This window comes from Heteronotia binoei, chromosome 4 (assembly GCF_032191835.1).
Source record: "Heteronotia binoei isolate CCM8104 ecotype False Entrance Well chromosome 4, APGP_CSIRO_Hbin_v1, whole genome shotgun sequence".
NCBI classification, from domain to species: Eukaryota; Metazoa; Chordata; class Lepidosauria; order Squamata; family Gekkonidae; genus Heteronotia; species Heteronotia binoei.
Window position 1 is genome coordinate 20,264,306 of NC_083226.1, and position 27,819 is coordinate 20,292,124.

Here is a 27,819-nt window from a genome sequence, read left to right on the forward strand (position 1 = left end):
TCAGTTTGGGCAAGTTTTGCTCGGGTGTTTGGTTCAGCGATGCCCAGTTTGCAAGCCCCGAACTGGGCTTTCCCGGTCCATTCCCATCCCTAGTTGTTGCCCATCGCTTGGCCGATCACGTATTGCTTGCTACCTGCCAGAGAACAAAATGGAGAAGGGAGAGATGTCAGCTGCTTTGGGGCCTGTTTTCCAGAAAAGGGGGGTAAATGAAATAAATTTGATCCACTGTCTGTTGAAAGGGCTTGTGGAGACCCAGTTTGTGGCCGCGGAGAGCTCTTTTCACTCAGAGGCAGCTCTTGATGGACCAGTGGTTGAACTTAAGGTGTTTCCAGAGATTTCGTTCCACAGGGTAGGGTAATGACCGGTTCTCAAATCCACAGGGTGGCCTTTTCAGGCAAGAAGGACAAAGTGGTTTTTCTGCTTATGTTCAGGGCTTTTTTTGTAGCAGGAACTCTGCATATTAGGCCACACCCTCCTGACGTAGCCAATCCTCCAAAAGCTTACAAGGCCTGCTGTAAGCTTTAGAAGGATTGGCTACATCAGGGGTGTGTGGCCTAAAATGCAAAGAAGTTCCTGCTACAAAAAAAGCCCCCCAAAATGCCATACTTATGCTAAAGGAAGCCCAGTAGTCTTAACATCTTTACATTCTGAAAGGTGGAAATCTGCCCATGGAGACAAAGGTTCTTAAATGCCTTTTAAAAATGTGTACCCTGTTTTTCTCCCTGATCAAGGACATAACAGCTTGTCACGTCCCCCTCTCTATTAAATCGCCATCCATACAGCTGTTCACCCTATATGCTTAACTTGTTCTTCCTATTTTTTCATCACTTTGTTGTTGTTCAGTCACACAGTTGAGACCGACTCTTTGCGACCCCATGGACAAAGTCACACCAGGCTCTCCTGTCTTCCACTATCCTCCAAAGTCTGCTCAAATTCATGTTTGTTACATCAGTAACGCTGTCCAGCCGTCTCATCTTTTGCCATCCCCTTCTTCTTTTCCCTTCTGTCTTTCCCAGCATCAGGATCTTCTCCAGGGAGTGCTCCCTTCTCATTGGGTGGCCAAAGTATTTGAGCTTCATCATATTCTATGCTAATTTGCTGTTCAGCCTCTGTCTATAACTGAGGTGGCCAAACTGCAGCTCGAGAGCCACATGTGGCTCCTTCACACATGTTGTGTGACTCTTGAAGCCCCCACTGCCCCGTCGGCCAGCTTGGAAAAAGCATTTGTTTCTTTAAATCACTTCTGCTAGTCAAGCCAGCCACCGGCTTGGAGGATACTTTCAAAGTTAAAGTTGCTTTCTTTCTACCTCTCCCTCCCATCTATTTTCCTCCTTCCTTCCTTCTCTCAAACATCTGATATTCATGTCTTGCTGCTCTCAAACATCTAACATTTATTCTCTGTGGCACTTACATTAAGCAAGTTTGGCCACCCCTGATCTACAAGTTTGAATGGTTTTCTTCCATTTCATTGTATCTGGGGAACTGTGCATGCACACAAAAGCTCATACCTTGAATAAAACTTTGTTGATTTTCAAGGTGCCACGGGACTCTAACTTTATTCCGATAAACCTTCAGTCCTGGTTTGTGGTGCTTCCATTCCAGAGCTCACATGAGCCGCTGTCCAGGGTCCTGAAAGAGCTAACCGGCATCTCCAGCATGTCTCTCAAAATCCTTCTGCAGCCAGCAGCAGCAGAATACTGTCTTTCTCAAAGAAACAAGTTTTTTGAAAGTTCCCAGTTTACACTTTCCCCCGATTGACAGCAATCAATTTTCGTGATCACCTCCTTACCTGATCTGTCCGTTGCTCTCTGCTTATATCAGTATTTTATCTTCCCTATTCTTATATACATCTAAAGCACACATTATAAAGAAGCTCTAAGCTTTGCAGTGCCAAATCCTCTGACCTGCAGGCTGGGATTTTCCAAGGTTGCCAGGAAATGTTTGCCCCACCTAGGTTTACCAATCCCCAGGTCCCAGCGGGGGATCCCTTGGTTTAGCAGGCTCCTTCCCGCCCCCAGCGAGAGAAGAAGTGCAGCCAGCTGCTGGAGGATGAGAAAATGAAGACTGTATTCAGGGGAATTGCACTGCTGTAGTTTTATTTATTTATTTTAGAGAATGGGAAAGTCTGGCTCCACCCCCAAAGTCCCTAGGTATTTTCTGAGTTATTGGCAACTCTAGCCCCGCCCTGTTCTTTCCCAAACCCCACCTCCAATGACACAACTGGAGCCTTTCTTATCTGAGCAATCACTTTTATTTTGCCTGGGCTATAAAACTCCTTATGATACAGTTACATCTCAAAGCGGTGGCTGGTGGGAACCTAAAGGGCAACACACCAGGGAAAGCACACAGTATCATGTGGGTGAGAACTGGAAGGAGGTGTGGAAAGATGGGGGGGGGGGCTACAGACAGACAATAAATAGGATTACATTTAAAAATTCCCCAACAGGGGCCCCCCAAACTCTCCCTCTTTACAATGCATAGATTAAAGCAGTGAACTAACTTACTCTTCCCTCATCTCTGTATTGCAACGAAAGTGAATAAAGATCAGTGCAGTGTCCTATGTGTGTGTGAGAGAGATAACGCTCTTTTCTTCTGTGTCTGGAATTTCCCAGGTAAAATCTACAGCGATGTTGAGTTTGAGAGCCCTTTGGGTGGAGGAAAATGAATGCTGAGGGTAGCAGAAAACACTGGGCGGAAGGGGAGGCTGTATCAAGAATCATAGTACAGCACCTCTGCTGAGAAAGCTATTCGGATATCCCGGAGCGGAAGGTTTCTGGGCCTTAAAGTGAAGGGAGAGTGAGCAAGGTGGCCGCCTCTCCATTGAAGCAGTCCCCATGTCGGAGGGTGAGGACAGGGACCTGCGACCTCTTGCAGTAAGACCAGAGTTTCAAGGAGAGGGGACGGAAGAGGGATGGGGGAAGCTTGCCTGGTGTGGACTCTTTCCCTGAGCTTCTCCTTTTTTAAAGCAGTGAAGTATTCTTGTGGATCAGTTAAGTCTGCACAGAACAAGCAGAAATGCCAGTAGTACTCGGTAAAGGATGCACCCGTTGATGGCTCCCTGCAGCCTCCTGTCACTCCGCGCCACCTTCAGTTCCAGACTTTCAGGAAGCTGTCCCAGGATCCGGTAGCTACTGCCATGCCATCTTGGGTTACCCCCAAACAGCTCACTCGGTTGTCATGGCCAGACAGGATTCCTGGATAAGGAAAAGAAAGGGGAAAGGGCTAGCTGTTGTCTTTAAAGAACCAAGGAAGCTAGTGTATAAATTGGAGGTCCCCAACCGTTTTGAGTCCGTAGGTGCCTTTGGAATTGTGCCACGGTGGGGTGGGTGCAACAACAAAATGGCTGCCGCAGGAGGCAGTGCCAACCACAAAATGGCTGCCGCAGGGAGCAGAGCCAACTCCAAAACATCAGGGAGTGAGGTTATGCATAATTGTACTGGTAATTTTTCAATATTTCAGGCAGAAGTTCTGCTTAACAGGATGCCCTTTAAAAGGAACATATGGTTTTAAAACATTTTCTTTCATGTGGTGGAAAGTGCCATCAAGTCACAGATGACTTGTGGTGACCCTGTAGGGTTTTCAAGGCAAGAGAGGTTTCAGAGGTGTTTCTGCCATTGCCTGCCTTTAAGGGACCCTAGACTTCCCTGGTGGTCTCCCATCCGTGTAGTAGCCAGGGCTGACCCTTCTTAGCTTCCAAGATCTAAAGAGATTGGGCTGGCCATTTGAACGGGGACATTCTCTTTCACACACACAGCGTATCTTCAGCTGGTAGAAAAACTATCAGACACAATAAGAAATGTGGATTCTGAACCACCAACAGATAATAAAAGTAAGTCTCCTCATGCCTCACGAGGCAAGATTTATCAAAACAAAAGGTCAGCAGACATCCCCACAGTGAGGCTATATCCCTTTCTCCTGGAGTCTACTTTTATATGTGTGAGATTTCTTTTTCCAATGAGGTAATATTCAGCCATGAAATTACCTCCCATCTGAGGCAGTGCAGTTTACAAACAGTTCGAACATACAACATCTACCTACCTAGTATATTTTATACCACCATTTCTCCAAGGAGTTCCAGGGATGGCATTTGTGGTTTTTCTCCCTTTTTAGCCTCACAACAAACCTGTAAGGTAGGTTAACGCTGAGAGAGAGAGAGTTCTCAGGGTCACACAGTGAGTTTTAGAGCCCAGTCAGCGATCTGAATCTGGAGATTTAAAGTCCCAGTCTTACATTCTAACCACTATGCCACATTGTAGGTTTTTTAAAAAATGAGATAGACATTTCTTTTGAGGTTATGCAGTTTTTGGTGGTGATGGAAAGTGCCAATGAGCCACAGTTGACTAATGGCAACCCTACAGAGCAGGGGGCGGCCAAACTTACTTAACATAAGAGCCACAGAATAAACATTAGATGTTTGAGAGTCACAAGACATGAGCATCAGATGTTTGAGAGCTGCAAGATAGGGAGGGAGGAAGGAAGGCAGGCAAATAAATGGAGGAGGGAGAAGAGAGGTGGAAAAGAAAGCAACTTTAACTTTAAATGCATTCTCCAAGCTGCTGGCTGGCTTGGCTTGGAGGAGTGATTTAAAGAGAGAAATGCCTTCTTCAAGCCGGCTATGGGGCTTCAAGAGCCACATGTGGCTCCCAAGCTGCAGTTTGGCCTCACCTGCCATAAAGTTTTCAAGGCAAGAGACTTTCTGAGGTGGTTTGCCATTACCTGCCTCTGTGTGGCAACCCTGGACTTCCTTGGTGGTCTCCCATCCAAGTACTAATCAGGACCAGCCCCGCTTGGCTTCCAAAATCTGACAAGATTGGGCTACATTGGGCTTTCCAGGTCAAGGCTAAGGTGTCCCTTCCTCAACAGAGAACTGGAGATTTTCTAAAGCTGACCTCCAGGTGTCTGAAGGGCGGCAGTCAAGACTGGCGCTGTAGGGTTTCCCTCACTCACCCACACGCTCTGCTTTGAGAGTGTCCCAGATGTTGCAGTTGAAGTCATCATAGCCAGCCATCAGGAGGCGCCCACTGCGGGAGAACGAGACGGAGGTAATCCCACAGATGATGCTGTCATGGGAGTAGACAAGGAGCTGCTGGTCCGCTCGGATGTCAAAGAGGCGACAAGTGGCGTCGTCCGAGCCGGTGCAGATGGCGTCGCCGTTGGGGAAGAACTGAGCAGAATCAGATTGGAAATGGTCACTTTGGGCCTCCTCTGCCTCCTTCCCCCAACTATTTCAGCCCTGGTGTTTATTTCTGGTCTTGGGTTGTGGTTGAGGAAAGCACCATCAAGACACAATCAATTCATGACAACCCCAGAGGGTTTTCACAGCAAGAGATGAACAGAGGTGGCTTGCCACTGCCTGCCTCCACATAGTGACTCTAGACTTCCTTGGTGGTCTCCAGGGGTTTGGGTTTTTTTTGAGGCAGGAGCTCCTTTGCATATTAGGCCCACACCCCTGATGTAGCCAATCCTCCTGGAGCTTACAGCAGGCCCTGTAAGAAGAGCCCTGTAAGCTCTTCAAGGATTGGCTACGTCAGGGGGCCATGGCCTAATATGCAGAGGAGCTCCTGCTACAAAAAAAGCCTTGGTGGTCTCCCATCCAAGTATGACCCAGGGCTGTCCCTGCTTAGCATCTGAGATCTGCTAAGAACAGGTCATCCAGGTCTGGGCTGGCTTTGAATCCGCCCCCCTCTCCCCCACAAATGGTGCACTTAGGCCCAATAATCTCTCTCAGCTTCAAGGGAGGCCAGATTGAAGACCACCTGGGATCGGGCCTTCTCCATTGCAGCTCCACTGCTGTGGAATCAACTCCCGGAGGAGGTACGGGCCCTGCGATTTTACTAAAGACCTAAGTTATAGCACCACAATGTTAATTTTAATACAACTTGTAAATTGATTTAATGATGATTTTATAATTATAATTGTGATCACTATGTATGGTTTTATTGTATATTACATTCGTATGTTGTGAGCCGCCCTGAGCCTGCCCTGGCGGGGAGGGCGGGATACAAATAAAAAGTATTATCATTATTAGTCTTGTGAGCAAAAATTCTACTTTGTGAGCTACTGGCATTGAAGTTGTGAGCTACTGCATCAATTAGCTTGCTCTAGGGCCATTTTTCCTGAGCTAAGACAAAAACGTGGGAGCCAGAGGCTAAAAAACTGTGAGCTAGCTCACGCTAACTCAGTTTAGAGGGAACACTACTTAGGTCGTATTATACTCTGGGCAATGGTTTTATGGAAGGTCCTGCCCTTTAGATGGCAATGCATACTTCAAATGCAAAGCACGTCATCAACATTCTATGACGTTTCACCATCCCATTTCACCATCCCCGCAGATAAATTCAAGTGGAGTAACTGAATTGAGTGCAGAAAGCACACACATTGTGCCGATTACAACTTGAATTGTGTGTGTGGGGGGGAGGTTTCTCAAAGTTCTATCCCTGCTGCCCCCATGGGTCCCTCATAGGGTTGCAAAGTCCAATTCAAGAAATATTTCATTTCATTTCATTCAATTTATATACCGCCCTCCCCACGGAGGTGGGGGACTTTGGGGGTGGAGCCAGGAGACTTTGGGGGTGGAGCCATGAACAAGGTTGGAACAAGTACAATTGAACTCAAAAGGGAGTTCTGGCCATCACATTGAAAGGGACTGCACACCTTTTCAATGCCTTCCCTCCATTATAAATAATGAAGGATAGGGGCTCATAGAATTGGCCCCCCTGGTCCAATCCATTTGAAACTTGGAGGGGGTTTTGAGGAAAGGCATCAGATGCTATGCTGCAAATATGGTGCCTCTACCTCAAAGAACATCACCCCCAGAGCCCCAGATACCCGTGGATCAATTCCCCATTATTCCCTATGGGAATCGTTCTCCATAGGGAATAACAGAGTGCCCAGTAGACATTTCTCTCTCCCCCCACCCCGCTTTCTAAAGGGAGGGAGGGCCTCCATACCAGGGAATCCCCTGCCCGCATCTGGGGCTTGGCAACCCTCCCTCTCTCTCTCACACACACACACTTACTGGGTCTGGTTACTTGCCCTGAAAACGAAAGCAAAACAAACGGAAGCTGCTGCTGACCCTTCCCCATGAAGCGCTTCCTGCTTCCTGCTCAACTTTAAAGGCACACCAACAACAGAAACACACACACACATTTTAAAACGGGACCTGTTTGCAGGCTTCTAAGCCTGCCGGAGCTCCAGAGGTGCCTGGTGGCTGTGGGGGCGGGGCTTCCCACCGCCGGCCAGTTGGCTGGGGGTGGGGGAAGTCTGTAAAACCAGGGAATCCTCCACTGAGACCTGGGGATTGGGAAGCCTAGTCCCTCAGCTTAGACAATGGTCCTCTACCCCTTGAAGATACCTACGTTGATGGCATTGATATCTGACTCATGTCCAATGAGGGTCTGACGGCAAGCTCCATCCCGGATATCCCACAGCTTGGCAGTGGCATCGCAGGCTCCAGAGATAAACAAGTTGAAGTCTGGAGAGACGGCCAGACTCATGCAGTCTCCAGTGTGACCGATGAAGGTGTTCTTCTGCATTCCCGTTTCAATGTCCCAGAGGATACTGCAGGGCGGAGGCATGATGTTAATAGCATTCAGCAGTACCCTTGAGGCATCTGTCACAGCGGGTCCTGCTATTATTGTTATTAGGGCTTTTTTTGTAGCAGGATCTCCTTTGCATCTTAGGCCACACGCCCCTGCTGTAGCCAATCTTCTGGTGCACAAAGTAGGCCCTGTAAGCTCTTGGAGGATTGGCTACAGCAGGGGTGTGTGAACATATGAACATATGAAGCTGCCTTATACTGAACCAGATTCTTGATCCATCAAAGTCAGTACTGTCTACTCAGACTGGCAGCGGCTCTCCAGCGTCTCAAGCTGAGGTTTTTCACACCTATTTGCCTGGACCCTTTTTAATTGGAGATGCCGGAGACTGAACCCGGGACTTTCTGCTTACCATGCAGATGCTCTACCCCTGAGCCACCGTCCCTTCCCTGGCCTATTAAGCAAAGGAGTTCCTGCTACAAAAAAAGCCATGATGATGATTATGGCTATTTTGTAGCAGGAACTCCTTTGCATATTAGGCCATACACCCCTGATGTAGCCAATCCTCCTGGAGCTTACAGTAGGCCCTGCATGAAGAGCCCTGTAAGCTCTTGGAGGACTGGCTACATCAAGGGGGCGTGGCATAATATGCAAAGGAGTTCCTGCTATCAAAAAAGCCCTGTTGATGACAATGATGATTTCCATTTATACATCTCAATGGGGACCCTAAGTGGCTTAACTCATTTTATCCTCCCACCAACCCTGCGAGGTAGGTAAGCCCGAGAGAGTATGGCTGGCCCAAGGTCAACCAGCAAGCCTCCATGGCGGAAGCGGACATCTGAATGTGAGGCTCTCAGCACTCTTAACTACTATGCCCCAATGGATCTCTATTCCTAGCTAGGATTTGCCAAACTCCAGGTAAGACCCAGAGATAACCCAGAATTACCCCCAATCTCCAGATGACAGTAATCAGCTCACCAGGAGAAAATGGCTGTTCTGGAGGGTGGACTCAGCAGCACCATATGCCGATGAGGTCCCTATCCCTCCCCATACTCATCGCTTCCCAGGCTCCACCCCTAAATCCCAAATCCCCAGGAATTTCCCAACCCAGAGATGACAACCCTAGGCCTAGAGTGTCACCTTGATGTGATGATGTCACTTCCAGTTCGTGATGGACGTGATGCATGCTAGCACACACACCCCTCCCCTCCCCCACTAATATGTGAAACTACGGTTGCCAGCTCCGGGTTGGGAAATAGCTGGAGATTTTGGGGGTGCAGCCTGAGGAGGGAGGAGTTTACGGAGGGGAGGGACTTCAGTGGGATATAATGGCATGGAGTCCACCTTCCACAGCAGCCATTTTCCCCAGGTGAATGGACCTCTGTCTTCTGGAGATCAGTTGTAATCCCAAGAGATCTTCCGCTACTACCTGGAGGTTGTAAAGAAAAAAGGGGGGGTATTTGTGACAATTTGAGCCAGTTTGGTGAAACGGTTAAGTGTGCAGACTCTTATCTGGGAGAACCAGGTTTGATTCCCCACTCCTCCACTTGCAGCGGCTGGAATGGCCTTGGGTCACCCATAGCTCTGGCAGGAGTTGTCCTTGAAAGGGCAGCTTCTGTGAGAGCCCTCTCCAGCCCCACCCACCTCACAGGGTGTCTGTTGTGGGGAAGGAAGGTAAAGGAGATTGTGACCACTCTGAGATTCAGAGTATAGGGCGGGATATAAATCCAATATCATCATCTTCTTCTTCTAATTCTCTTTGATCCATGCTAGGCCGTGGCTAGGCCAAGCCAAAACTCTTGTTTGATCACACCTAAAGTCTCTGCAATTTTCTAGGCAGGCATTAGCTCTTCAGGCTTCTAATCTGGAGATGAGTTATAATGCCAGGAGATCTCCAAGCCTGCAGGTTGGCATCCAGGCGGGTGGATCCGACAACCTATTGGCTGCCAGCTTATGAGGAGTAGAAAATCCTGCTATGTACATGTGCTGCTCCAGGTGGAACAGACAGGACTGGATCTGGGGGGGGGGGGGGCAGAGCGGGGTGCTTGCTCCAGGCGCCGATGTAGGGGGGACACCAAATTGGGTATGGAGTCCATTGTAGTCTATGGGACCATAAGATAGAATGGCCCATAAGGGGACATCATTTTTTAATTTTGCCCCCCCCCCTCAAAAAATATGTAGATCTGATCCTGGGAACAGATCTCATGTGAGAGAGAGAGAGGCTCACCATGTGGTGTCTCCAGAGCTGGTCACAATGGTGTTGTCATCCAGGAATCGGCAGCAAGAAAGATAACCTACAGGAAAGAGAGAATAGAGCTGGGGGTGAGAAATAGGCTTCCGAAGGAGGTAAGAACGGCTGACCCTGCGTGAGCTTTCACCTGATACAAAGTTTGAATCAGATTTCAGTTGAGACTTTGGCTCGGATTATGTCAGGCTGTTCAGCTTCATATCGCATTGCAGTGTGTGTGGTTTTGTTGGCAGACTGTTGAAAGCTGGTGTAGAGTAGTGATTAGATTGTCAGACTAAGGTCTTGAAGGTAAACCTACCTCACATTGTTATTGTGAGGATAAAAATGGAGAAGAGGAAAATGATTCGGGCCACTTTGCATCCCCAGTCAGAACAAAGCCAGGGCACCAACGAACTAAACAAACATTTTATTGTACTGATGATTTTGTGAATTTCCTCCCCAATACTTGCAAACTGCCTTAAACGCAGAAATGGTATGCACATTTCTTGAGCAAACTGTCCCCCTGCTTTCAAGAATATCTTCATATGGTAAGGACTAGAAACTTGCTTTTTTTTTTTACAAATGAAAAGCGGAATGTCTCAGGGAGCTGCCTTTTGCACTAGGCTTCCCAAGCTCCCACTGGGGGTGGGGTTTCTGCTGGTTTTGGGGGCCCCAACCCGCCAGCACAGAGCGGACCACCAGGGGGATCCCCACCCCCAAAGAGCTCCGTGATGCGTAGTGGTGCGATGACATCACCCAGAAGTGATGTCATCATGCTGGGCACGTCGTGTGGGGAGACGCTAGCAATTTGGGGTAAACTCTATGGCTTAGTGTGGGGACACTCTAGCAATTTTTTTGGTGGGAAACTCTATGTATGGAAATGATTTTATTGTATATTTTGTTTTTAAATATTTTATGTTGCTTTTATTTGTTGTTAGAAGAAATAAGAAGATATTGGATTTCTATCCCGCCCTCCACTCCGAAGAGTCTCAGAGCGGCTCACAATGTCCTTTACCTTCCTCCCCCACAACAGACACCCCGTGAGGTGGGTGGGGCTGGAGAGGGCTCTCACAGCAGCTGCCCTTTCAAGGACAACCTCTGCCAGAGCTATGGCTGACCCAAGGCCATGCTAGCAGCTGCAAGTGGAGGAGTGGGGAATCAAACCCAGCTCTCCCAGATAAGAGTCCGCACACTTAACCACTACACCAAACTAGCTCAGGGGAGGGCGGGATATAAATCTGATAAAATAAAATAAATATGTTTCCCCCCAGTTGCTAGAGCATCCCTGTGCGAAACCATAGAGTTTTCTCAAATTGCTAGTGTCCCTGCATGACATGCCCGACGCGATGATGTCACTTCTGGGTGATGTCATTGCGCCCTGCATGTGCACAAAAAAAAGTCCCCCACTGGCAGCCAATGGGGACATGGCAACCCTATTCTGCACCCATTTTATGTCTTATTTGCTATGCTTGCATGAGTTGGGCGCCCCCACAGGCTATTCAGACACAGATTCAGAGGCAGATTCAGAAGTCACTGACCTGAGTGGGCCGAGAGCTCCCGGCTTACTTTCACAGTCCCTTCGCGACTCTTGAGGTTGTAGATGGAGCACACGTTGTCGAGACCTCCGCAGGCCACAAAGTTCCCCGATGGGGCGTAGGCACAGGTCATGACCCAGGAGGAGCGGAGAGGGATGGCATGAATCTGGGGAGAGAGAAGGGGATGCAAATCTCAAGTGAGTAAAGTTGCCAAGTCCCTCCGCCGCTGAGTAGGGTCGCCAAGTCCTCTGCATGACATGACGCTCTAGGATTCATGGTAAAAACCCTATGGTACCATAGAGTCTTATTGCAAATCCTAGAGAACCCCAGCACAATGTGCCTGGCACGATGACATCACTTCCAGGTGACATCATTGCGCAGGGCATGTTGCACAACAATGAGGTCCTTTGAGGGTAGGGTTCCCCCTGGCAACCTGCTCCATGACGATGAGTTGGAGGCTCCCAAACCAGGGGTCTCCTGCCCCCAGCAGGAGCTTGACAGCCCTACAAATGAGTCTGGGATTCCATCAGGACCTTGAGGCCACAGCTGCCAACTCTGGAGCTGGGAACTTCCTGGAGATTTGGGAGTGGAGATGCCAGGTCTAAGCTGGGAAATTTGTGAACACTTTGGAGGTGGAGTCCAGGATGGGAACCCACCTATTTCCTCCCTGGTGTACCCTTGCTTCTTCCTGAAAGCATCCCTTTCCACAAAGCAAAGGATCAAGTCCTGGCTCTCCTCCACCTCCCCAGAGCATGAGGTGCTTCGGAAACAGGCCTACCATTAGCCCTGGCTCACTGGGCAGACTCCATAATAAGAGTCCTGTTAGCTCTTGGAGGATTGGCTACATAAGGGGTGTGTGGCCTAATATGCAAAGAAGTTCCTGCTACAAAAAAGCCCCACATATAGGAGAAGGTGATCCTTCAGATATAGTAGCCCCCAAGGCACATAGGGCTTTAACCAACTTAGAACCTTCTAGTATTTCACAGAACTTCCAAGTGTTTATAACTGGATCTTAGGCAGCCATTTTGTGACTGGTATCCTCCAGGGCCACCATTTTGTGGCCTTGTCCACTACCTGTTCCCAGAAGTATCCATAATGATTTTGACATAGTTGGGAACCCCACGCTTACCTTGTTGGTTGTATATGTGTCCCACACAATGAGTTTCCCATCTTGTGAGGCACTGACCAGGAGCCTAAGGGAGAGGACAGGAGACGTATTAGTATAGCTGTAGCTGCATGGATGGATACCTCTCAAAGCAGAATGCCTTGCCTCATCCCACCCCACTGCCTTCCCTCCATGATCACCACCTCAGGTGTTTCAGCCTGCAGATTAGTCATCCTGCAACATTTTAGGGTTGCCAATCCCCAGGTGGGGGCAGGGGAGCCTCTGGTTTGGAGGCCCTCTTCCCGCTTCAGGGTCATCACAAAGGGGGGAGAGGAAAGGTCTGCTGGGCACTCCATTATTCCCTATGGAGACCAATTCCCATAGGGTATCATGGAAAATTGATCTGTGGGTATCTGGGGCTCAGAGGGGGGGGGGAGCTGTTTTTTGAGGTAGAGACACCAAATTTGCAGCATAGCATCCGGTGCTTCTCCTCAAAAGAAGAAGATATTGGATTTATATCCCACCCTCCATATCCTGCCCTCCACTCTGAAGAGTCTAGAGTGGCTCACAATCTCCTTCCTCCCCCACAGCAGACACCCTGTGAGGTGGGTGGGGCTGGAGAGGGCTCTCACAGCAGCTGCCTTTTCAAGGACAACCTCTGCCCGAGCTATGGCTGACCCAAGGCCATGCCAGCAGGTGCAAGTGGAGGAGTGGGGAATCAAACCCGGTTCTCCCAGATAAGAGTCCGCACACTTGACCACACTTAACCACTCCCCATCCTTCATTATTCCAAATGGAGAGAAGGCATTTAAAAGGAGCATGGTCCCTTTAAATGTGATGACCAGAACTCCCTTTGGAGTTCAATCGTGACACCCTTGCTCCAAGCTCCACCCCCAAAGTCTCCTGGCCTCACCCCCAAAGTCCCCAAATATTTATTGAATCGGATCTGGCAACCCTACAGCATTTTCTGACCTCACTCAGTACATACAATCAAATGGATACAGAATGATAAAAATGTAAATTTCTTTTTCTGCTGACCCTACTTTTTGGTATTTTGTGCATGTGTGCGTGCATGCCAAGCCATGACAATTTCTGGCAACCTCCCTAGTGGGGCATGGAGGACATTTGGAGAAGTGGCTTGATACAGCCAGCTTTGGCCTCCCGGCTGCTGGTATTCCAAGGAGGTCTCCCATCCAAGTACTTGCCAGAGTCAGCCCTGCTTAGCTCTCAAGATCTGACAAGATCAGGCTTGCCTGGACTATCTAGGCCAGGGCCTTTCTCTGCCCCTTGCACTCCTGTGATTTAGACTCCTGGATGCCATGAATACAAAGCGATGCATGATACATACTAAGGCGTCATTTCTGTTACAGAAAAGGACAACGCTGTTAAGGTTAAGGAAATTTTTGAGGACTTATGAGTTTCAAAATCAAGGTTGGAATGAAAACCTGCCTGAACCCACGCAACCACATGCTGAACAGCTTAGCACACTAAAAGATCACCAGCTGACTAGGATGTTTTTCTTTTCATTTTATTCTCCTACCCCCACCCACACACCATGATTTCACCGCCACCCGTTGGTAAATCAGGATTGCACTAAAAGCCCTAGACAACAGCCTAATTTAGAATCCCCAAGGACTAGCTAAAAAAGAATAAAAGGGATGTGATTGCATACTTGGAATCTGTGGACCAGTGACAAGCGTAGATCTTGGCCAGGTGCCCACGCAGGGTCCGCCGTGTGCGCATCTGTATGCGCCCAATCACATCTACCCCAGAGCACATCTGCAAAAGGAAAAAAGGATTTATTTAGCTCCAAGGAAGAGAGACTTGGAGAAAAGAACTCCTTCCTTCTTTCTTTCTTTCTTTCCTTATTTTCACTTTTTCACTTTTTTCTTCCCGATTTTCACTTTTCACTCTTTCTTTCTTTCTTTCTTTCTTTCTTTCTTTCTTTCTTTCTTTCTTTCTTTCTTTCTTTCTTTCTTTCTTTCTTTCTTTCTTTCTTTCTTTCTTTCTTCCTTCTTTCCTTCTTTCCTTCTTTCTCTCTCTTTCTCTTTCTCTCTCTCTCTCTCTCTTTCTTTCTCTCTCTCTCTCTCTCTCTCTTTCTCTCTCTCTCTTTCTCTCTCCCCTGCTCCTCCTCTCTCCTTCTTTCACACCCCTCCTTGGGAGCAATGCCAGATGTGTTTTTTCATACACACTTTGTCACATGAACACACAAGACTGCCTTATACCAAATCGAACCCTCGGTCCATCAGTATTTAGTGTTGCCAGCTTTGAGTTCGGAAATACTGGAGATTTGGGGGGGGGGAGATGGGGGAGGGGGGGTTGGGGAGGGAGGGACCCCAGAGGGTATAATGCCATAGACGCCACCTTTTGAAGAGCCATTTTCTCCACGTGAATTGATCTTGGTCGTATGGAGATCAGTTGCAACAGCGGGAGATCTCCAAGTACCACCTGGTGGCTGGTGATCAGTATTGTCTACTCTGACTGGCAGCCGTTCTCCAGGCAGAGATCTTTACAGCATTTCCCACCTGACCCTTTCAACTGGAGATGCCGGGGATTGAACTTGGGACTTCCTACATGACAAGCAGTGGCGTCCACTGGGCCATGGCCTCCTAGGGAATGTCAGCCTCCAAGCGGAATCTTGCAGAGCCGGATTAACAATTAGGCCAAGTAGGCACTGGCCTATGGAACCCCATGCCTTTAGGTGTCTCAGGCCAGCTTTCCCCCCCAGTTTTCCCCCTGCTTGCAGCCCTCCCAGCCTGCACACGCAGCCAGCAACTGAGCTGCTCTTTGCCCAAATTGCCTGATGCAGCTGCTGCTGGCATTGTTGCAAAGTTTGCCTCTCTCTGCCTCTCCCCCAATAGCTTTGTCAAAGGGGTTTTTTAAAGAAGGTGCCTGCAGGCTGTGACAGGGGCTGTGGGCAGTGTGGTGGGCACTCGGGCTCCGAGATAATTGGCAAGGGGGCTCCCAAGATTTCGACTGCCTAGGGGCCTCCACAGGGTTTAATCCCCTGGATTTACAGCTTGTCTCCAGACAGCCAAGATCAGTTCCCCTGGAGAAAATGGATGTTTTAGAGGGAGGACGATGGAGGGTGGACTGTACCCCACTAAGGTCCCTGTCTTTCCCAGGCTCCATCCCCAAATCGCCAGGAATTTACCAGCCATGATCTGGCAACTCAAACCTGGACCTGGTCATCCCCTGCTGGGGCCCAGCAACCCTACCTCTGCCTCACAAAGTATACAATGGCCAATACTCCCTCTAAGCTGTGAACTCTTGTAAGCAAAAATTCTACTTTGTGAGCTACTGGCATTAAAGCTGTGAGCTACTGCCTGAATCAGTGTGCTCTGAGGCCATTTTTCCTGAGCTGAAACAAAAATGTGAGAGCCAGAGGCTAAAAAACTGTGAGCTAGCTCACACTAACTCAGCTTACAGGGTACACTGACAAATGACCGCGTGCTACCAGTCCCTTTTACCTCAGCAAATGTAGTGTCAGCAACAGCTTTCCGAGCTTCCTGTAAAGAAAGAAAGAGAAACAGGCTCAGAGCGAGTTAAATGGTAGGATGAGGAATGGAAGTTTCCTGTAATTTTGGGATAAACTAGGTCCAAAAATTCCCTGCCCTCTGAGCAACGTCAACTCTTTCCCCCAATATCTTTGCCTCCGTGAGAGACAGATCCATTCTGCAAGGAACTGCATGTATGATGTGCCAGGAAGACATCGGTTCTTCCCCTTTTAAGCCTCACAACCCCCTTACAAGGTAGGCTAAGTAGAAAAAACAATAGGTGGCCCCAAATCACTCAATTAACTTTAAAACTGAGTGAAGAGTTGAACCTGTGGGGTGCTCAGAGGGGGGCACACAATCAAACGCATTTGCATTAAAGCAAATTTTGAGTCTAGTGGCACCTTTAAGATGAACAAACTTTAATTCTGGGTGAAAGAGGAGAAGGAGAAGAAGAGATTGGATTGGTACCCCGCCCTTCACTCGGAGATTCAGAGCGGTTTATTTTTTATTTTTTTTTATTTTATTTGGGATTTATATCCCGCCCTTCCCACGAATGGCTCAGGGCGGCTTCCAACAATTAATCAAACTTAAAAGTAAACAATTTCAAATATAAAACAGTTAAATAATTTAAACAGTTAAAACATTAAAACAGAGTAATTCAGTTTCCTATGAACAGATGGCTGGCCAGTTTCCTCAAGTTGTTATCCTAGCTAAATGTAGGCTAGGTATAGGCTAGCCGGAAGAGGGTCGTCTTACAGGCCCTGCGGAACTGCGCCAAGTCCCGCAGGGCCCTCACCTCTTCCGGCAGCTGATTTACAATCTCCTTCCCTTCCTCTCCCCACAACAGTCACCCTGTGAGGTAGATGGGGCAGAGAGAGATGCTCTTGAGAGAACAGCTCTAAGAGAACTGTGACTCGTCCAAGGTCACCTAGCTGGCTACATGTGGAGAAGGGGGGGACTCAAACTCAGTTCTTCCAGATTAGAGTCTGCCCCTCTTAACCGCTACACTACGCTGGCTGTCTCACTGATCTATTACAGGAGACAAAAATCTGACCACAGCTCTCATCACCTCAAGATTGACATCAGCCAGCAGAAAAGAAACTACCTGGGGTTCAGTGGCAACAGTATATTTGCTCAGAGTGGGCAAGATCTAATGTTCTTATCCTGAAGAAAATTGATTGCAGGAGAACAAAGCACGATCAATGCCAAAGGCACAGGGACAGAGGCGGCCAGAAAATGGAATGTTTACAACTTGCCACCTCAGTCCAGCTGCGGGCAAAGCGTCCAGCCTGCTGAAAAGGCTCCTTTCCTGAAAAGTCACCTTCCATTTGGGGGGGAAAGGCTACAGATTGGACCTCATGGCTGTGTTGTGCTCGCAGAGGGTCTTGTGTTCACTGACACAACCAGGAACATATTTGCATATTAGGCCACACACCCCTGACATCACCATTGCTTCACACAGGGCTTTTTGTCGAAAAAGCCCAGCAGGAACTCATTTGCATATTAGGCCACCCCCCCGAATCCAAGCCAACCGGAACTGCATTCCTGCTCAAAAAATTCCCTGGACACAACACAGTCAGAGGATTCAGCCCTGACTCTCTGCCTCTTCTGCTTGGAGAACTGCAAGGAGGGGTGGACCTTAAGGCGGCATTCTGCCATGTTGATCCAAAAGAAGCCAACCTTCCGGTGTTCTGACCAATCAATGCCAAGGCCCTGGGATGACTGACCAGGATGTAGCCATTTTGCATTTGTTTATAGAAGTGTAACATAATTAAACTAAGTTTTTATGCAAAGAGATTCGGGTGGGCAGAGATCCAGGGACTCATTTGCATATTAGGCCACACCTCCTAATGCCCAGAAAGCTGGAACAGGGAAAAAGCCCTGCAGGTGGGTATCTGCGTTGGCGTGCAGCGGCAGAACAAAGTCTAAGTCCGGCGGCACCTTGAAGACCAGCGAACTTTTATTCTGGGTGTAAGCTTTTGTCCGCATTTTCCCATCTTTAAAAGCCTGCCAAGCTAATTTTGCTGATTTTGTACAGGGGACACAGGTAGAGGAGCCTTTTCCCCTGAGCCTCAGGAACCCCCAGTGGGAAGTTATTTGCATCAGTTTGGAACCGCCTGCTCACACTACTCCACAATGCAAAAGAACAGTGGCAGCACAATACATAAAATACAAAAATACAAAATATCGTGCACAAACAAACACTCTTGACTGGTGTATACAAAGTTCTATTATCATGAAATGAACAGCCTACAACAGTGGGCATACATTCATACAGTATAAATAGAAAACAAACAATAGTCTCAAAACAATATTCCAAGGAGGACCCCACACAGTCACTGAGTTTTCCAAACTAAGACTCAATAATAAAGTTCCACAGGAGTCCCTCTGTTGCTTGTTGACTTCTGAAGAACAGATTCTAGCCTTCAAGCAAACCCCGGCTTTGATTGCGTTCCGCTGCTCCTGCAGCTTCCTCGTAAGTCAACTGAAACCTCCAGCCAAGTTCTTTCTCAAACGCCCATTTTGGTATCTTAATTTGCGGCTTGAGACTGTTGCTTGTTTTCTATTTATAGAATGTAAATGTTTTCTATTTATAGAATGTATGCCCACTGTTGTAGGCTGTTCATTTCATGATAACAGAACTTTGTATACACCAGTCAAGACTGTTTGTTTGTGCACAATATTTTGTATTTTTGCAGACTACTCCACAGGCAGCTCCAAAGCTATGCAAATGACTGGGAGGGGTGTCTTTAGGCTCAGGAAAAGGACCGAGGGGGGAGGAGGTAGCAGCAAAATCAGCTTCTCAGGTTTTTAAAGTGGCATTCTGGGGAACCCAGAGCCAACTCACAAATGTGTTGTGTAGTTTAGCCCTAAGTCACACCTGAGAGCCATTAACAGGTGGGCTGACGTCCCCTTCAGTTCAGTGACTGCTACTGCTTCCTTCTGACTTGTGGGCTCGCACTGGCTGCAGTTTTGCAAATGGAGTCAATGATCAGGAAATGGACAATTTGTGGCCCCTTCACCAAAATGACAATTCTGAGAGTTCTTGGGGGTGGGGGAAACAGCTGGACTTGTGCATTACCAAGACGAGTTTGGAGTGGAGTTAAAGCCTCCAAATTCTGTTCTTAGCCACGCGGCTTCTTTCTTTCTTAGCTTCCAAGGAACTCATCTGAAGAGAGGAGGTGCGGCTTCCAGCAAAGGAGGGCCTGGAGAGCATTTGTGGAAAGGCCCAGTCGAGGCAGTCCCTCCCCTCCCTAACCCTCAAATTTACCTCAATCTGTTTCTTCAGCTGCTCCGCCTCCTGCTTCATTTGCTCTATCTCACCACCCGGCTTGGCAGCAGCCATCTTTCACCCACTTGCGATCACCTGAGGCCTGTGAATATCAAAAGAGAGAGGGAGGGGGAGAGAGGGGCAGTTAGGTTCAAAAATACCATCTCTTTGATGGCTCCCTTGGTCCATCTAGTACAGGGGTGGCCAAACTGTGGCTCTGGAACCACATGTGGCTCTTTCACACATATTGTGTGGCTCTTGAAGCTCCCACTGCCCTGTCAGCCAGCTTGGGGAAGGCATTTCTCTACTTAAATCACTTCTCCAAGCCAAGCCAGCTGGTAGCTTGGAGAATGCATTTAAAGTTAAAATTGCTTTCTTTCTACCTCTCCCTTCCTCCTCCCTACCCTCCATCTATTTGTTTTCCTTCCTGCATACCATTCTGAGTCCACTTTTCAGTCTTAGAAGGATCGTAAATTTCAGTGTCCTCTATTTCACTCAGTGGGATATAACTGTTGTATGTAACAGGGCACAGATGCGCATTAGTAGCTTGTTTAATGGCATTTCACTGTTCATTTCCTTTGCCACCATTATAAAGCTTTGCTTTATTGCAATTATCAGTGCAAAGTATATTTATCACGGTAGACCTCCAGTGCTGGAATAGTTCCCCCCCACCTAACAATATTCTTTCTTGGAATAGGAACTGTGTAGGCCTTCCATCTTGCAGCTCTCAAACATCTGACATTTATGACATGCAGTTCTCAGACATCTGACATTTATTCTATGAGGCTCTTACATTAAGCAAGTTTGGTCACCTCTGATCTAGTACATTTTTATCCCACCTTTGCTCTCAAGAGTTCAAGACAGGCTCCAGGCCGAGTTCTTCTTCCTCCATTTTTGTCCTCACAACAACCCTGTGAAATGGGTTAGGCTTTGGTTGCTATCTCCAGGTTGGGAAATTCCTGGCTATTTGAGGGTGGAGTCTGCTTAGGACGGGTTTGGGAAGGAGAGGGAACCTCAGTGGGGTATAATGTCACAGAGGAAGTGTCTCAAATGTGGTGGCTGAGGACACTGTGGAGATGCCCACTGACTTTTCCTGGTGTCTGCCCAATGTTTTTAGAGAGAAGAATGCTGTAGATTTATACCCTGGCCTTATCTCTGAATCAGAGTCTCAGAGTGGCTTGCAATCTCCTTGATCTTCTTCCCCCACAACAGATACCCTGTGAGGTGAGTGGGGCTGAGAGGGCTCTCACAGCAGCTGCCCTTTCAAGGACAGTTCTGCGAGAGCTATGGCTGACCCAAGGCCATGCCAGCAGGTGCAAGTGGAGGAGTGGGGAATCAAACCCAGTTCTTCCAGATAAGAGTCTTCACACTTAACCACTATACCAAACTGGCTTTGCTGGTGGGGTTGTGCTTCTTGGAGAGTCAAAGAGATTGATTCTTGGATCTGATTGGATCTTCAGGCTCAGGGCTGTCTACTCAGACTGGCAGTGGCTCTCCCAGCAGGAACTCATTTGCATCACCATTTTTTCACACAGGGCTTTTTCTACAAAAAAGCCCAGCAGGAACTCATTTGCTCATTAGGCCACACCCCCTGTTGCCAAGCCAGCCAGAACTGCCTTCCTGCTCAAAAAATGCCCTGGGCTTTCCAGGGTCTCTGATGGAGATGTCTTATACCCCTGGTGTAGCGAATCTTTCAAGAGCTTACAAGGTTCTTTTTTGTAAGCTCTTGGAGGATTGGCTACATCAGGGGTGTGCGGCCTAATATGTAAAGGAGCTCCTGCTAGAATTCCACCCCTGCTTATACATCACCTGTTACCTGATCTTTTCAATTGGAGGCACTGGGGGATTGAATTTGGGACTATCCACATGCCAAGAAGAGCCTCTGAGCTCTGGCTCCTAATACAATACAGCACAGGGTTGAAAAGTCACCTGACAAAACAGTCTAGTGTTGCTTGCAAACAGCCTGTCAAAAAACTGGCTCCCAGTTCACAACGTGTGAGCCGAACTTCCGTATATTCAAGCAGCCCTGTCTCCCAATGAACTTTATCCATCTATATCCACGCAACATCCATCTATAAAGAGAATTTCAGATGGGCAGCCATGTCGATCTGCCATCGAAGAGCAAGGTTTCACTCCAGTCTCATCTTAAAGACCAACAGGATTTCCAGACGAAGTATAACCCTTCAGGAGTCAAAACTTCTTTGCTGTGGAGAGGCAGGGCTTTTTTTGTAGCAGGAACTCCTTTGCATATTAGGCCACACCCGTCTTATGTTACCAGTCCTCCAAGAGCTTACAGTAGGCCCTGTAAGAAGAACGCTGTAAGCTCTTGAAGACTATCAAAGATTTCAGGTTTTCATGGCTGGCATCATCATTAGGGTTTGTAGAATCTTTCGGGCTCAAGTGCCGTGTTCTACTGGAGAAAGTTTTCCTTCCAGACGTTTCGTTCTCAGCTGCGGAGAACATCCTCAGTGGCATTGCAGCCGGAGCAGGCGCTCTGACCTTCTTGGCTGCTGTGCATTGAGACTTCTTGAAGTCTCTTGAAGACTGGCTACATCAGGGTGTGTGAGACCTAATATGCAAAGAAGTTCCTGCTACAAAAAAAGCCCTCGGAGGGTGTATCTTGTGTATCTTACCAAGGAAGCTTTGATTTTCGAAAGTTTACAACTCTGGAAATCTCGTTGGTCTTTTAAGGCACTATTGGACTTAAATCTTGAACACAGACAGACCCACAGTCCTTTCATTTTTCTCTAGGGTTGCCAATGGGTCTTGGAGGGGGGAACCATCCTGTCTCTTTAATACAGGCTTGATGGGATATTTTTAACCAGGTTATGGAATTGCTAACCTCCAAGTCAGGGGTAGCCAAACTTGCTTGACATAAGAAAAGAAGAAGAAGATATTGGATTTCTATCCCGCCCTCCACTTCGAAGAGTCTCAGAGCGGCTCACAATCTCCTTTCCCTTCCTCCCCCACAACAGACACCCTGTGAGGTGGGTGGGGCTGGAGAGGGCTCTCCCAGCAGCTGCCCTTTCAAGGACAACCTCTGCCAGAGCTATGGCTGACCCAAGGCCATGCCAGCAGGTGCAAGTGGAGGAGTGGGGAATCAAACCCGGTTCTCCCAGATAAGAGTCCGCACACTTAACCATTACACCAAACTGGCTCTAGAGCCACAGAATACATGTCAAAAGTTTGAGAGCTGCAAGACATGAACGTCCGGAAGGAAGGAAATAGATGGGGGAGGTGGAGGTAGAAAGAAAGCAACTTTAAATACATTCCGCAAGCCGCTGGCTGGCTTGGCTTGAAGAAGTGATTTAAAGAGAGAAGTGCCTTTTTCAAGCTGGCCATCAGGGCAGCAGGGGCTTCAAAAAATCACACAGCTTGTGTGAAAGAGCCACATGTGGCTCCGGAGCCACAGTCTGGCCACCCCTGCTCCGTGTGGAGCTCAGGGTTTTCCAAGAAGTAATCTCCAGACAACAGACATCAGTTCCCCTGGACAGAAATGGCTGCTTTAGAGGGTGGGCTACTCCATGGCATTGTACCCTGCTGATGTCCCTCGCCTCCCCAGACCTCACCATTTCCAAGATCTACATGCAATTCTCCAAGAATTTCCCCCACCCAGAAGTGGGAAGCTTACCAAGGGATCTTATTGACTTCCATGTCATGAAAAGCTTCGGCTACTCACTTCCAGATGAGACAGGGGGACTCTTTGTCTTTTCCAAATCACTTCCCGACCCCCAACTGCTCTGTAGATTCATTTCCTTATATTGCAAATAGAGTGTAATGATCTCGTTCCCAGCCCTGATTTTACAGCTTCAAACTGACCAGTAGAGAAATTGCTTAACATCAAGAATACAGTGCGCCCTCTGGTGACATTTGCGAAGTATTGCTCAAGTACAGAATATGCTTTCCCCCTGTATTAACACCACATTCACTCTGCAGAGTAGTAAAGCAGCAGTACTGTGGTCTGAACTCTCTGCTCGCGACCTGAGTTCGATTCCGGTGGAAGCTGGATTCAGGTAGCCGGCCCAAGGTTGACTCAGCCTTCCATCCTTCCGAGGTCGGTAAAATGAGTCTCCAGCTTGCTGTGGGGAAAGTGTTAAAGAATGGGGAAGGCAATGGCAAGGAAAGGAAAGGTCCCCTGTGCAAGCACCAGTCATTTCCAACTCTAGAGCGACCTTACGACAGACTTTTTACAGGGTGGTTTGCCATTGCCTTCCCCAGTCATCTACTCTTTCCCCCCAGCAAGCTGTGTACTCATTTTACTGATCTCGGAGGGATGGAAGGCTGAATCAACCTCAAGCCAGCTATTAAAAAGTCTCCCGTGAGAACGTTGTGAATGCAGCGTCACCCCAGAGTCGGAAACAACTTGTGCTTGGACAGGGGACCTTTCCTTTCCTTTTCCATGTAAATTAGAAGAACAAAATCCCTTTGGTAGGTGGGCTACAGTTGCAATCCAAGTTAGGCACCACACATATGTGGGAATTGAGGAGAAACTGGAACTCACCAGAGACTGTTACATTGGTGGATAGGGTTGCCAGCCTCCAGGTGGGGCCTGGAGATCTCTCGCATTTGCAACTGATCTCCAGCTGGCAGAGATCAGCTCCCCTGGAGAATCAGGTTTGGCCTGGTAATCTCCCAGCATGACTACTGAATTCCAGGCAAAAGAGATCCGCTGAGATTACACACCACTGAGGTCCTCCCCCTCCTCAAACCGCTCCCTTCTCAAACTCAATCCCTCAAATCTCCAGGTGTTTCTGAACCCAGAGTTGGCAACCTTAGCGGACACAAGGTAGGGTTGCCAGATCCAATTCAAGAAATATCTGGGGACCTTGGGGGTGGAGCCAGGAAACACTGGGGGTGGCGCCAGAAGCAAGGTTGCGACAAACATAATTGAACTCCAAAGGGAGTTCTGGCCATCACATTTAAAGGGACCACACACCTTTTAAAATGTCTTCCCTCCACTGGAAATAATTAAGAATAGGGGCACCTTCTTTTGGGGCTCACAGAATTGGACCCCCTAGTCCAATCTTTTTGAAACTTGGATGGTGTTTTGAGGAGAGGCACCAGATGATATGCTGAAAATTTGGTGCCTTTGCCTTAAAAAACACCCTCCAGAGACCCAGAGACCCATGGATCAATTCTCTATTATACCCCAAGGATATAAATATCCATAAGGAATAATGGAGTGCCCAGCAGACATTCCCCCCACCACCACTTTATGATTGTGAAGCAGGGGGAGAGCCTCCAGCTTGGGGATCCCTTGCCCCCACCTGGAGATTTGCAACCCTAACACAAGATTCCAAGGGGACTCCATACTCAAGCTGTGTGCTCCATATTATGTGAACTGCCCTCTGTAGCATGCACTGCTGTTCATGGACTCCCCTCCCCACAGCTCTCCAGCTACAGACTCCCTCGCACCTGTGTTCTCTGGTGCCTCCAGGAAAGTGTCAGGTTTACAGATGTCCCCTGAGTGATTTGCATCTCACCTGATGATTCCCCAGGTAGGGCAGTCTGGTGGTAGGAATCAGATTATTGGAGTGGTTCAGGGAGGGGCCAGCAGGTGGAGAAGAGCACAAAGGCCGTTCCCTGTCCACAATAGTCAGTGTTTAAAGGAAAAGGAAAGATCCCGTGTGCAAGCACCAGTCGTTTCTGACTCTGGGGTGACGTTGCTTTCATAACGTTTTCATGGCAGACCTTTTTACGGGGTGGTTTGCCATTGCCTTCCCCAGTCATCTACGCTTTCTCCCCAGGAAGGTGGGTACTCATTTTACCGACCTCGGAAGAATGGAAGGCTGAGTCAACTTGGAGCTGGCTACCTGAACCAGCTTCCGCTGGGATCGAACTCAGGTCGTGAGCAGAGGCTTCCGACTGCAGTACTGCAGCTTTACCACTCTGCGCCACGGGGCAGTGTTTGGCCCCACATAATCTTTCCTTTCCTCTCATGTTATATACCAAATGGCAGCACCACTACCTTTGGTTTCCTTTGGATACAAGAGCAGCAGAAACTCAGCGGTCTTGTCATATTTGCTTTATTTATAAGCAGGCCTCGGATTCAGTGGGAGCTCACAGGAGCACAGCTCCTGAACCTTTCTGAGAGTTCCAGCTCCTCCTTCTGAGAGTTCCGCCTCCTCCTTCTGAGAGTTCCACCTCCTCCTTCTGAGAGTTCCACCACCTTGTCCATTGAATAGTAGGTGCAGCTGAATAACAATCCCTGGATGAGCTCCACCACCTATTTTCCTACAAAACGAACCCTGTTTATAAGTGATACGCATGTGCCAAATTCTCTGAAATCGCTCTCCTGCTGAGCCCCCAGTTTTCGCCAGAAACCCAATCTCTTTTCTGCCTTTGCTCTTCCTGAGCTGCAAATGGCCATTTCCTATAGACCCCGCAAACTTACCACAAGAAGTCTCAGAGCAGCTCACAATCTCCTTTATATTCCTTCCTCACAACAAACACCCTGAGGTAGGTGGGGCTGAGAGAACTCTCCCTAGGATTCCCAAGTCCAATTCAAGAACTATCCGGGGACTTTGGGGGTGGAGCCAGGAGACTGCGGGGTGGAGCCAGGAGACATTGGGGTGGAGCTAGGAACAAGGGCGTGACAAGCATAATTAAACTCCAAGAGAGTTCTGGCCATCACATTTAAAGGGACAGCACACCTTTTTAAATGCCTTCCTTTCATAGGAAATAATGAAGGATGGGGCACCTTCTTTTGGGGCTCATAGAAATGGACCCCCCGGTCCAATCATTTTGAAACTTGGGGGGTATTTTGGGGAGAGGCACAAGATGCTATACTGGAAATTTGGTGCCTCTACCTCAAAAAAACAGCCTCCCCAGAGCCCCTGATACCTCCAGATCAATTCCCCATTATACACTATGAGAATCTATCTCCACATAGGGAATAATGAAGTGCCCAGCAGACATTCCCACCCCCTTTTCTGGTGACTCTGAAGCAAGGGATTGGCATCTCTACTCATGAGTTGCCGCCAACTTCTTCAAAGTAACACAGACACTTTCCGAAGAGGAAGCCTTTCCAATCAGAGACTGAAGCCTCCGGATGTGGAAAGTCACATGGTGGCTGTGGGGGCAGGGCCTCTCCCTGCTGGTCAGCTGACTAGGGGCGGGAAGGAGCCTGGGAAAGCAGGAGAACCCCGCTGGGACCTGGGGATTGGCAAGCCTAGCTCTCCCAGAAGCTGCCCTTTCAAGGACAGCTCTGGGAGAGCTAGGACTGAGCCAAGGCCATTCCAGCAGGTGCAAGTGGAGGGGTGGAGAATCAAACCTGGTTCTCCCAGATAAGAGTCTGCACACTTAACCACTACACCAAACTAGCTCTCAAGAGATGTCACTGCAAGTGAATGGCACATCCAAAGGGTGTGCCATCGGGGTGACTGAAAGGAAGATGGACAGTGATCAAGCCGCTAACCTGCCCACACAATGCTTTGGGTCATCCACCAGCCTTAAATGTTCCCCTGGTGTCCCTGAAGTGTCTACCACAGGTCCTGTTTGAGGGTTGTGCTTGTGAAATTCCATAACCCCCAGATGGGTGCCAGGTCATGTGCACCTAGGAACTCAGTTCTGAGCATGGAACTGGCAGAGCAGGTCTTTCAGCAGGGCCTACACACATGGGGGACCCAAGCGCTTTGTTTTGTGTGAACAGGCCTCTCAGTCAGCATTTTTCCTCACAGATTTTTCATATAAGCAGGGCTTTTTTTGTAGCAGGAGCTCCTTTGAATATTAGGCCACACACCCCTGATGTAGCCAATCCTCCTGTAGGCCCTGCACTAAGAGCCCTGGAAGCTCTTGGAGGATTGGCTACATCGGGGGGGGGGGTATGGCTTAATATGCAAAGGAGTTCCTGCTACCCCCCCCCCCAAAAAAAACCCCTGCATACAAGGCAAATAAACTTGCCCCATGGAGGTGGTGGTGAACATTGCTTCTCCATTACTGAGTCTGGTTTCCTAAGAAACCCATGTTCACGGAACACAATTCCCCTTCTGAGTGATTTGTTTCCATGGGCTTATTTACTGCTTTACTTGTCCCTGAAACCCAAGGGAAACAAACAGCGTAATGTAGAAGTTATTGATCCAGAATAAATTACCACCACTTGCTTTTGTTTCCATGTCAAATAGCGCAGAGGGGGGAAAAAAAAATCTTGATGTGTAAATTACAGTTTGGAAGGAAAATCAACAAAGCCATCTACCACATAAGTCAGATTCTCTGATTCGTAGAGGCAGGAAGCAACATCAGGGGAAGGCCTCAGCCTCTAAGCCCTGTTGTTAGGGTTCCCAAGTCCAATTCAAGAAATCTCTGGGGACTTTGGGGGTGGAGCCAGGAGACATTGGGGGTGGAGCCAGGAGGCATTGGGGGTGGAGCAAGGTTGTGACAATCATAATGGAACTCCAAAGGGAGTTCTGGCCATCACATCTAAAAGGACCACGCACCTTTTAAATGCCTTCCCTCCATTGGAAATAATGAAGGATAGGGACACCTTCTTTTGGTGCTCATAGAACTGGACCCCCCAGTCCAATCTTTTTGAAACTTGGAGGGTATTTTGGAGAGGCACTGGATGCTATGCTGAACATTTGGTGCCTCTACTTCAAAACACAGCTCCCCCAGAGCCCCAGATACCCATGAATAAAATTTCCATTATGC

General features: G+C 48.4%; 2 protein-coding genes across 4 annotated transcripts in view; one reads left to right on the forward strand and one right to left on the reverse strand.

Annotated features, from left to right (window-relative positions):
• The window catches only part of MLF2 (myeloid leukemia factor 2), a 449,608-nt gene that overhangs the window by 114,509 nt on the left and 307,280 nt on the right, over positions 1-27,819 (forward strand). The gene's annotated exons all lie outside the window — the stretch shown is intronic.
• Positions 2,229-25,690, reverse strand: GNB3 (G protein subunit beta 3). 3 transcript variants are annotated; one of them, XM_060236875.1, is made up of 10 exons: positions 25,568-25,690; positions 19,174-19,276; positions 15,876-15,914; positions 14,078-14,184; positions 12,430-12,493; positions 11,304-11,466; positions 9,766-9,832; positions 7,359-7,560; positions 4,948-5,164; positions 2,229-3,194 (listed from the first exon to the last, which is right to left on the reverse strand). In XM_060236875.1, the coding sequence occupies exons 2-10, from the start codon at positions 19,246-19,248 to the stop codon at positions 3,088-3,090; spliced, it is 1,041 nt and encodes a 346-aa protein (XP_060092858.1). In that variant the 5' UTR covers positions 19,249-19,276; positions 25,568-25,690; the 3' UTR covers positions 2,229-3,087. The 3 variants fall into 3 exon arrangements, with proteins under 3 accessions (XP_060092858.1, XP_060092857.1, XP_060092855.1); XM_060236874.1 differs by lacking the exon at positions 25,568-25,690 and adding an exon at positions 24,657-24,714; XM_060236872.1 differs by lacking the exon at positions 25,568-25,690 and adding an exon at positions 24,589-24,668.

Excerpts from the sequence above, each read along its gene's own strand:
- GNB3 (XM_060236875.1), bottom strand. The coding sequence starts at position 19,248 with ATGGCTGCTGCCAAGCCGGGTGGTGAGATAGAGCAAATGAAGCAGGAG. Across the intron at positions 11,467-12,429 it reads ACACATATACAACCAACAAG|ATTCATGCCATCCCTCTCCG; the intron begins GTAAGCGTGGGG and ends CTCTCTCCCCAG. Across the intron at positions 5,165-7,358 it reads CAGATATCAATGCCATCAAC|TTCTTCCCCAACGGCGACGC; the intron begins GTAGGTATCTTC and ends GATTCTGCTCAG.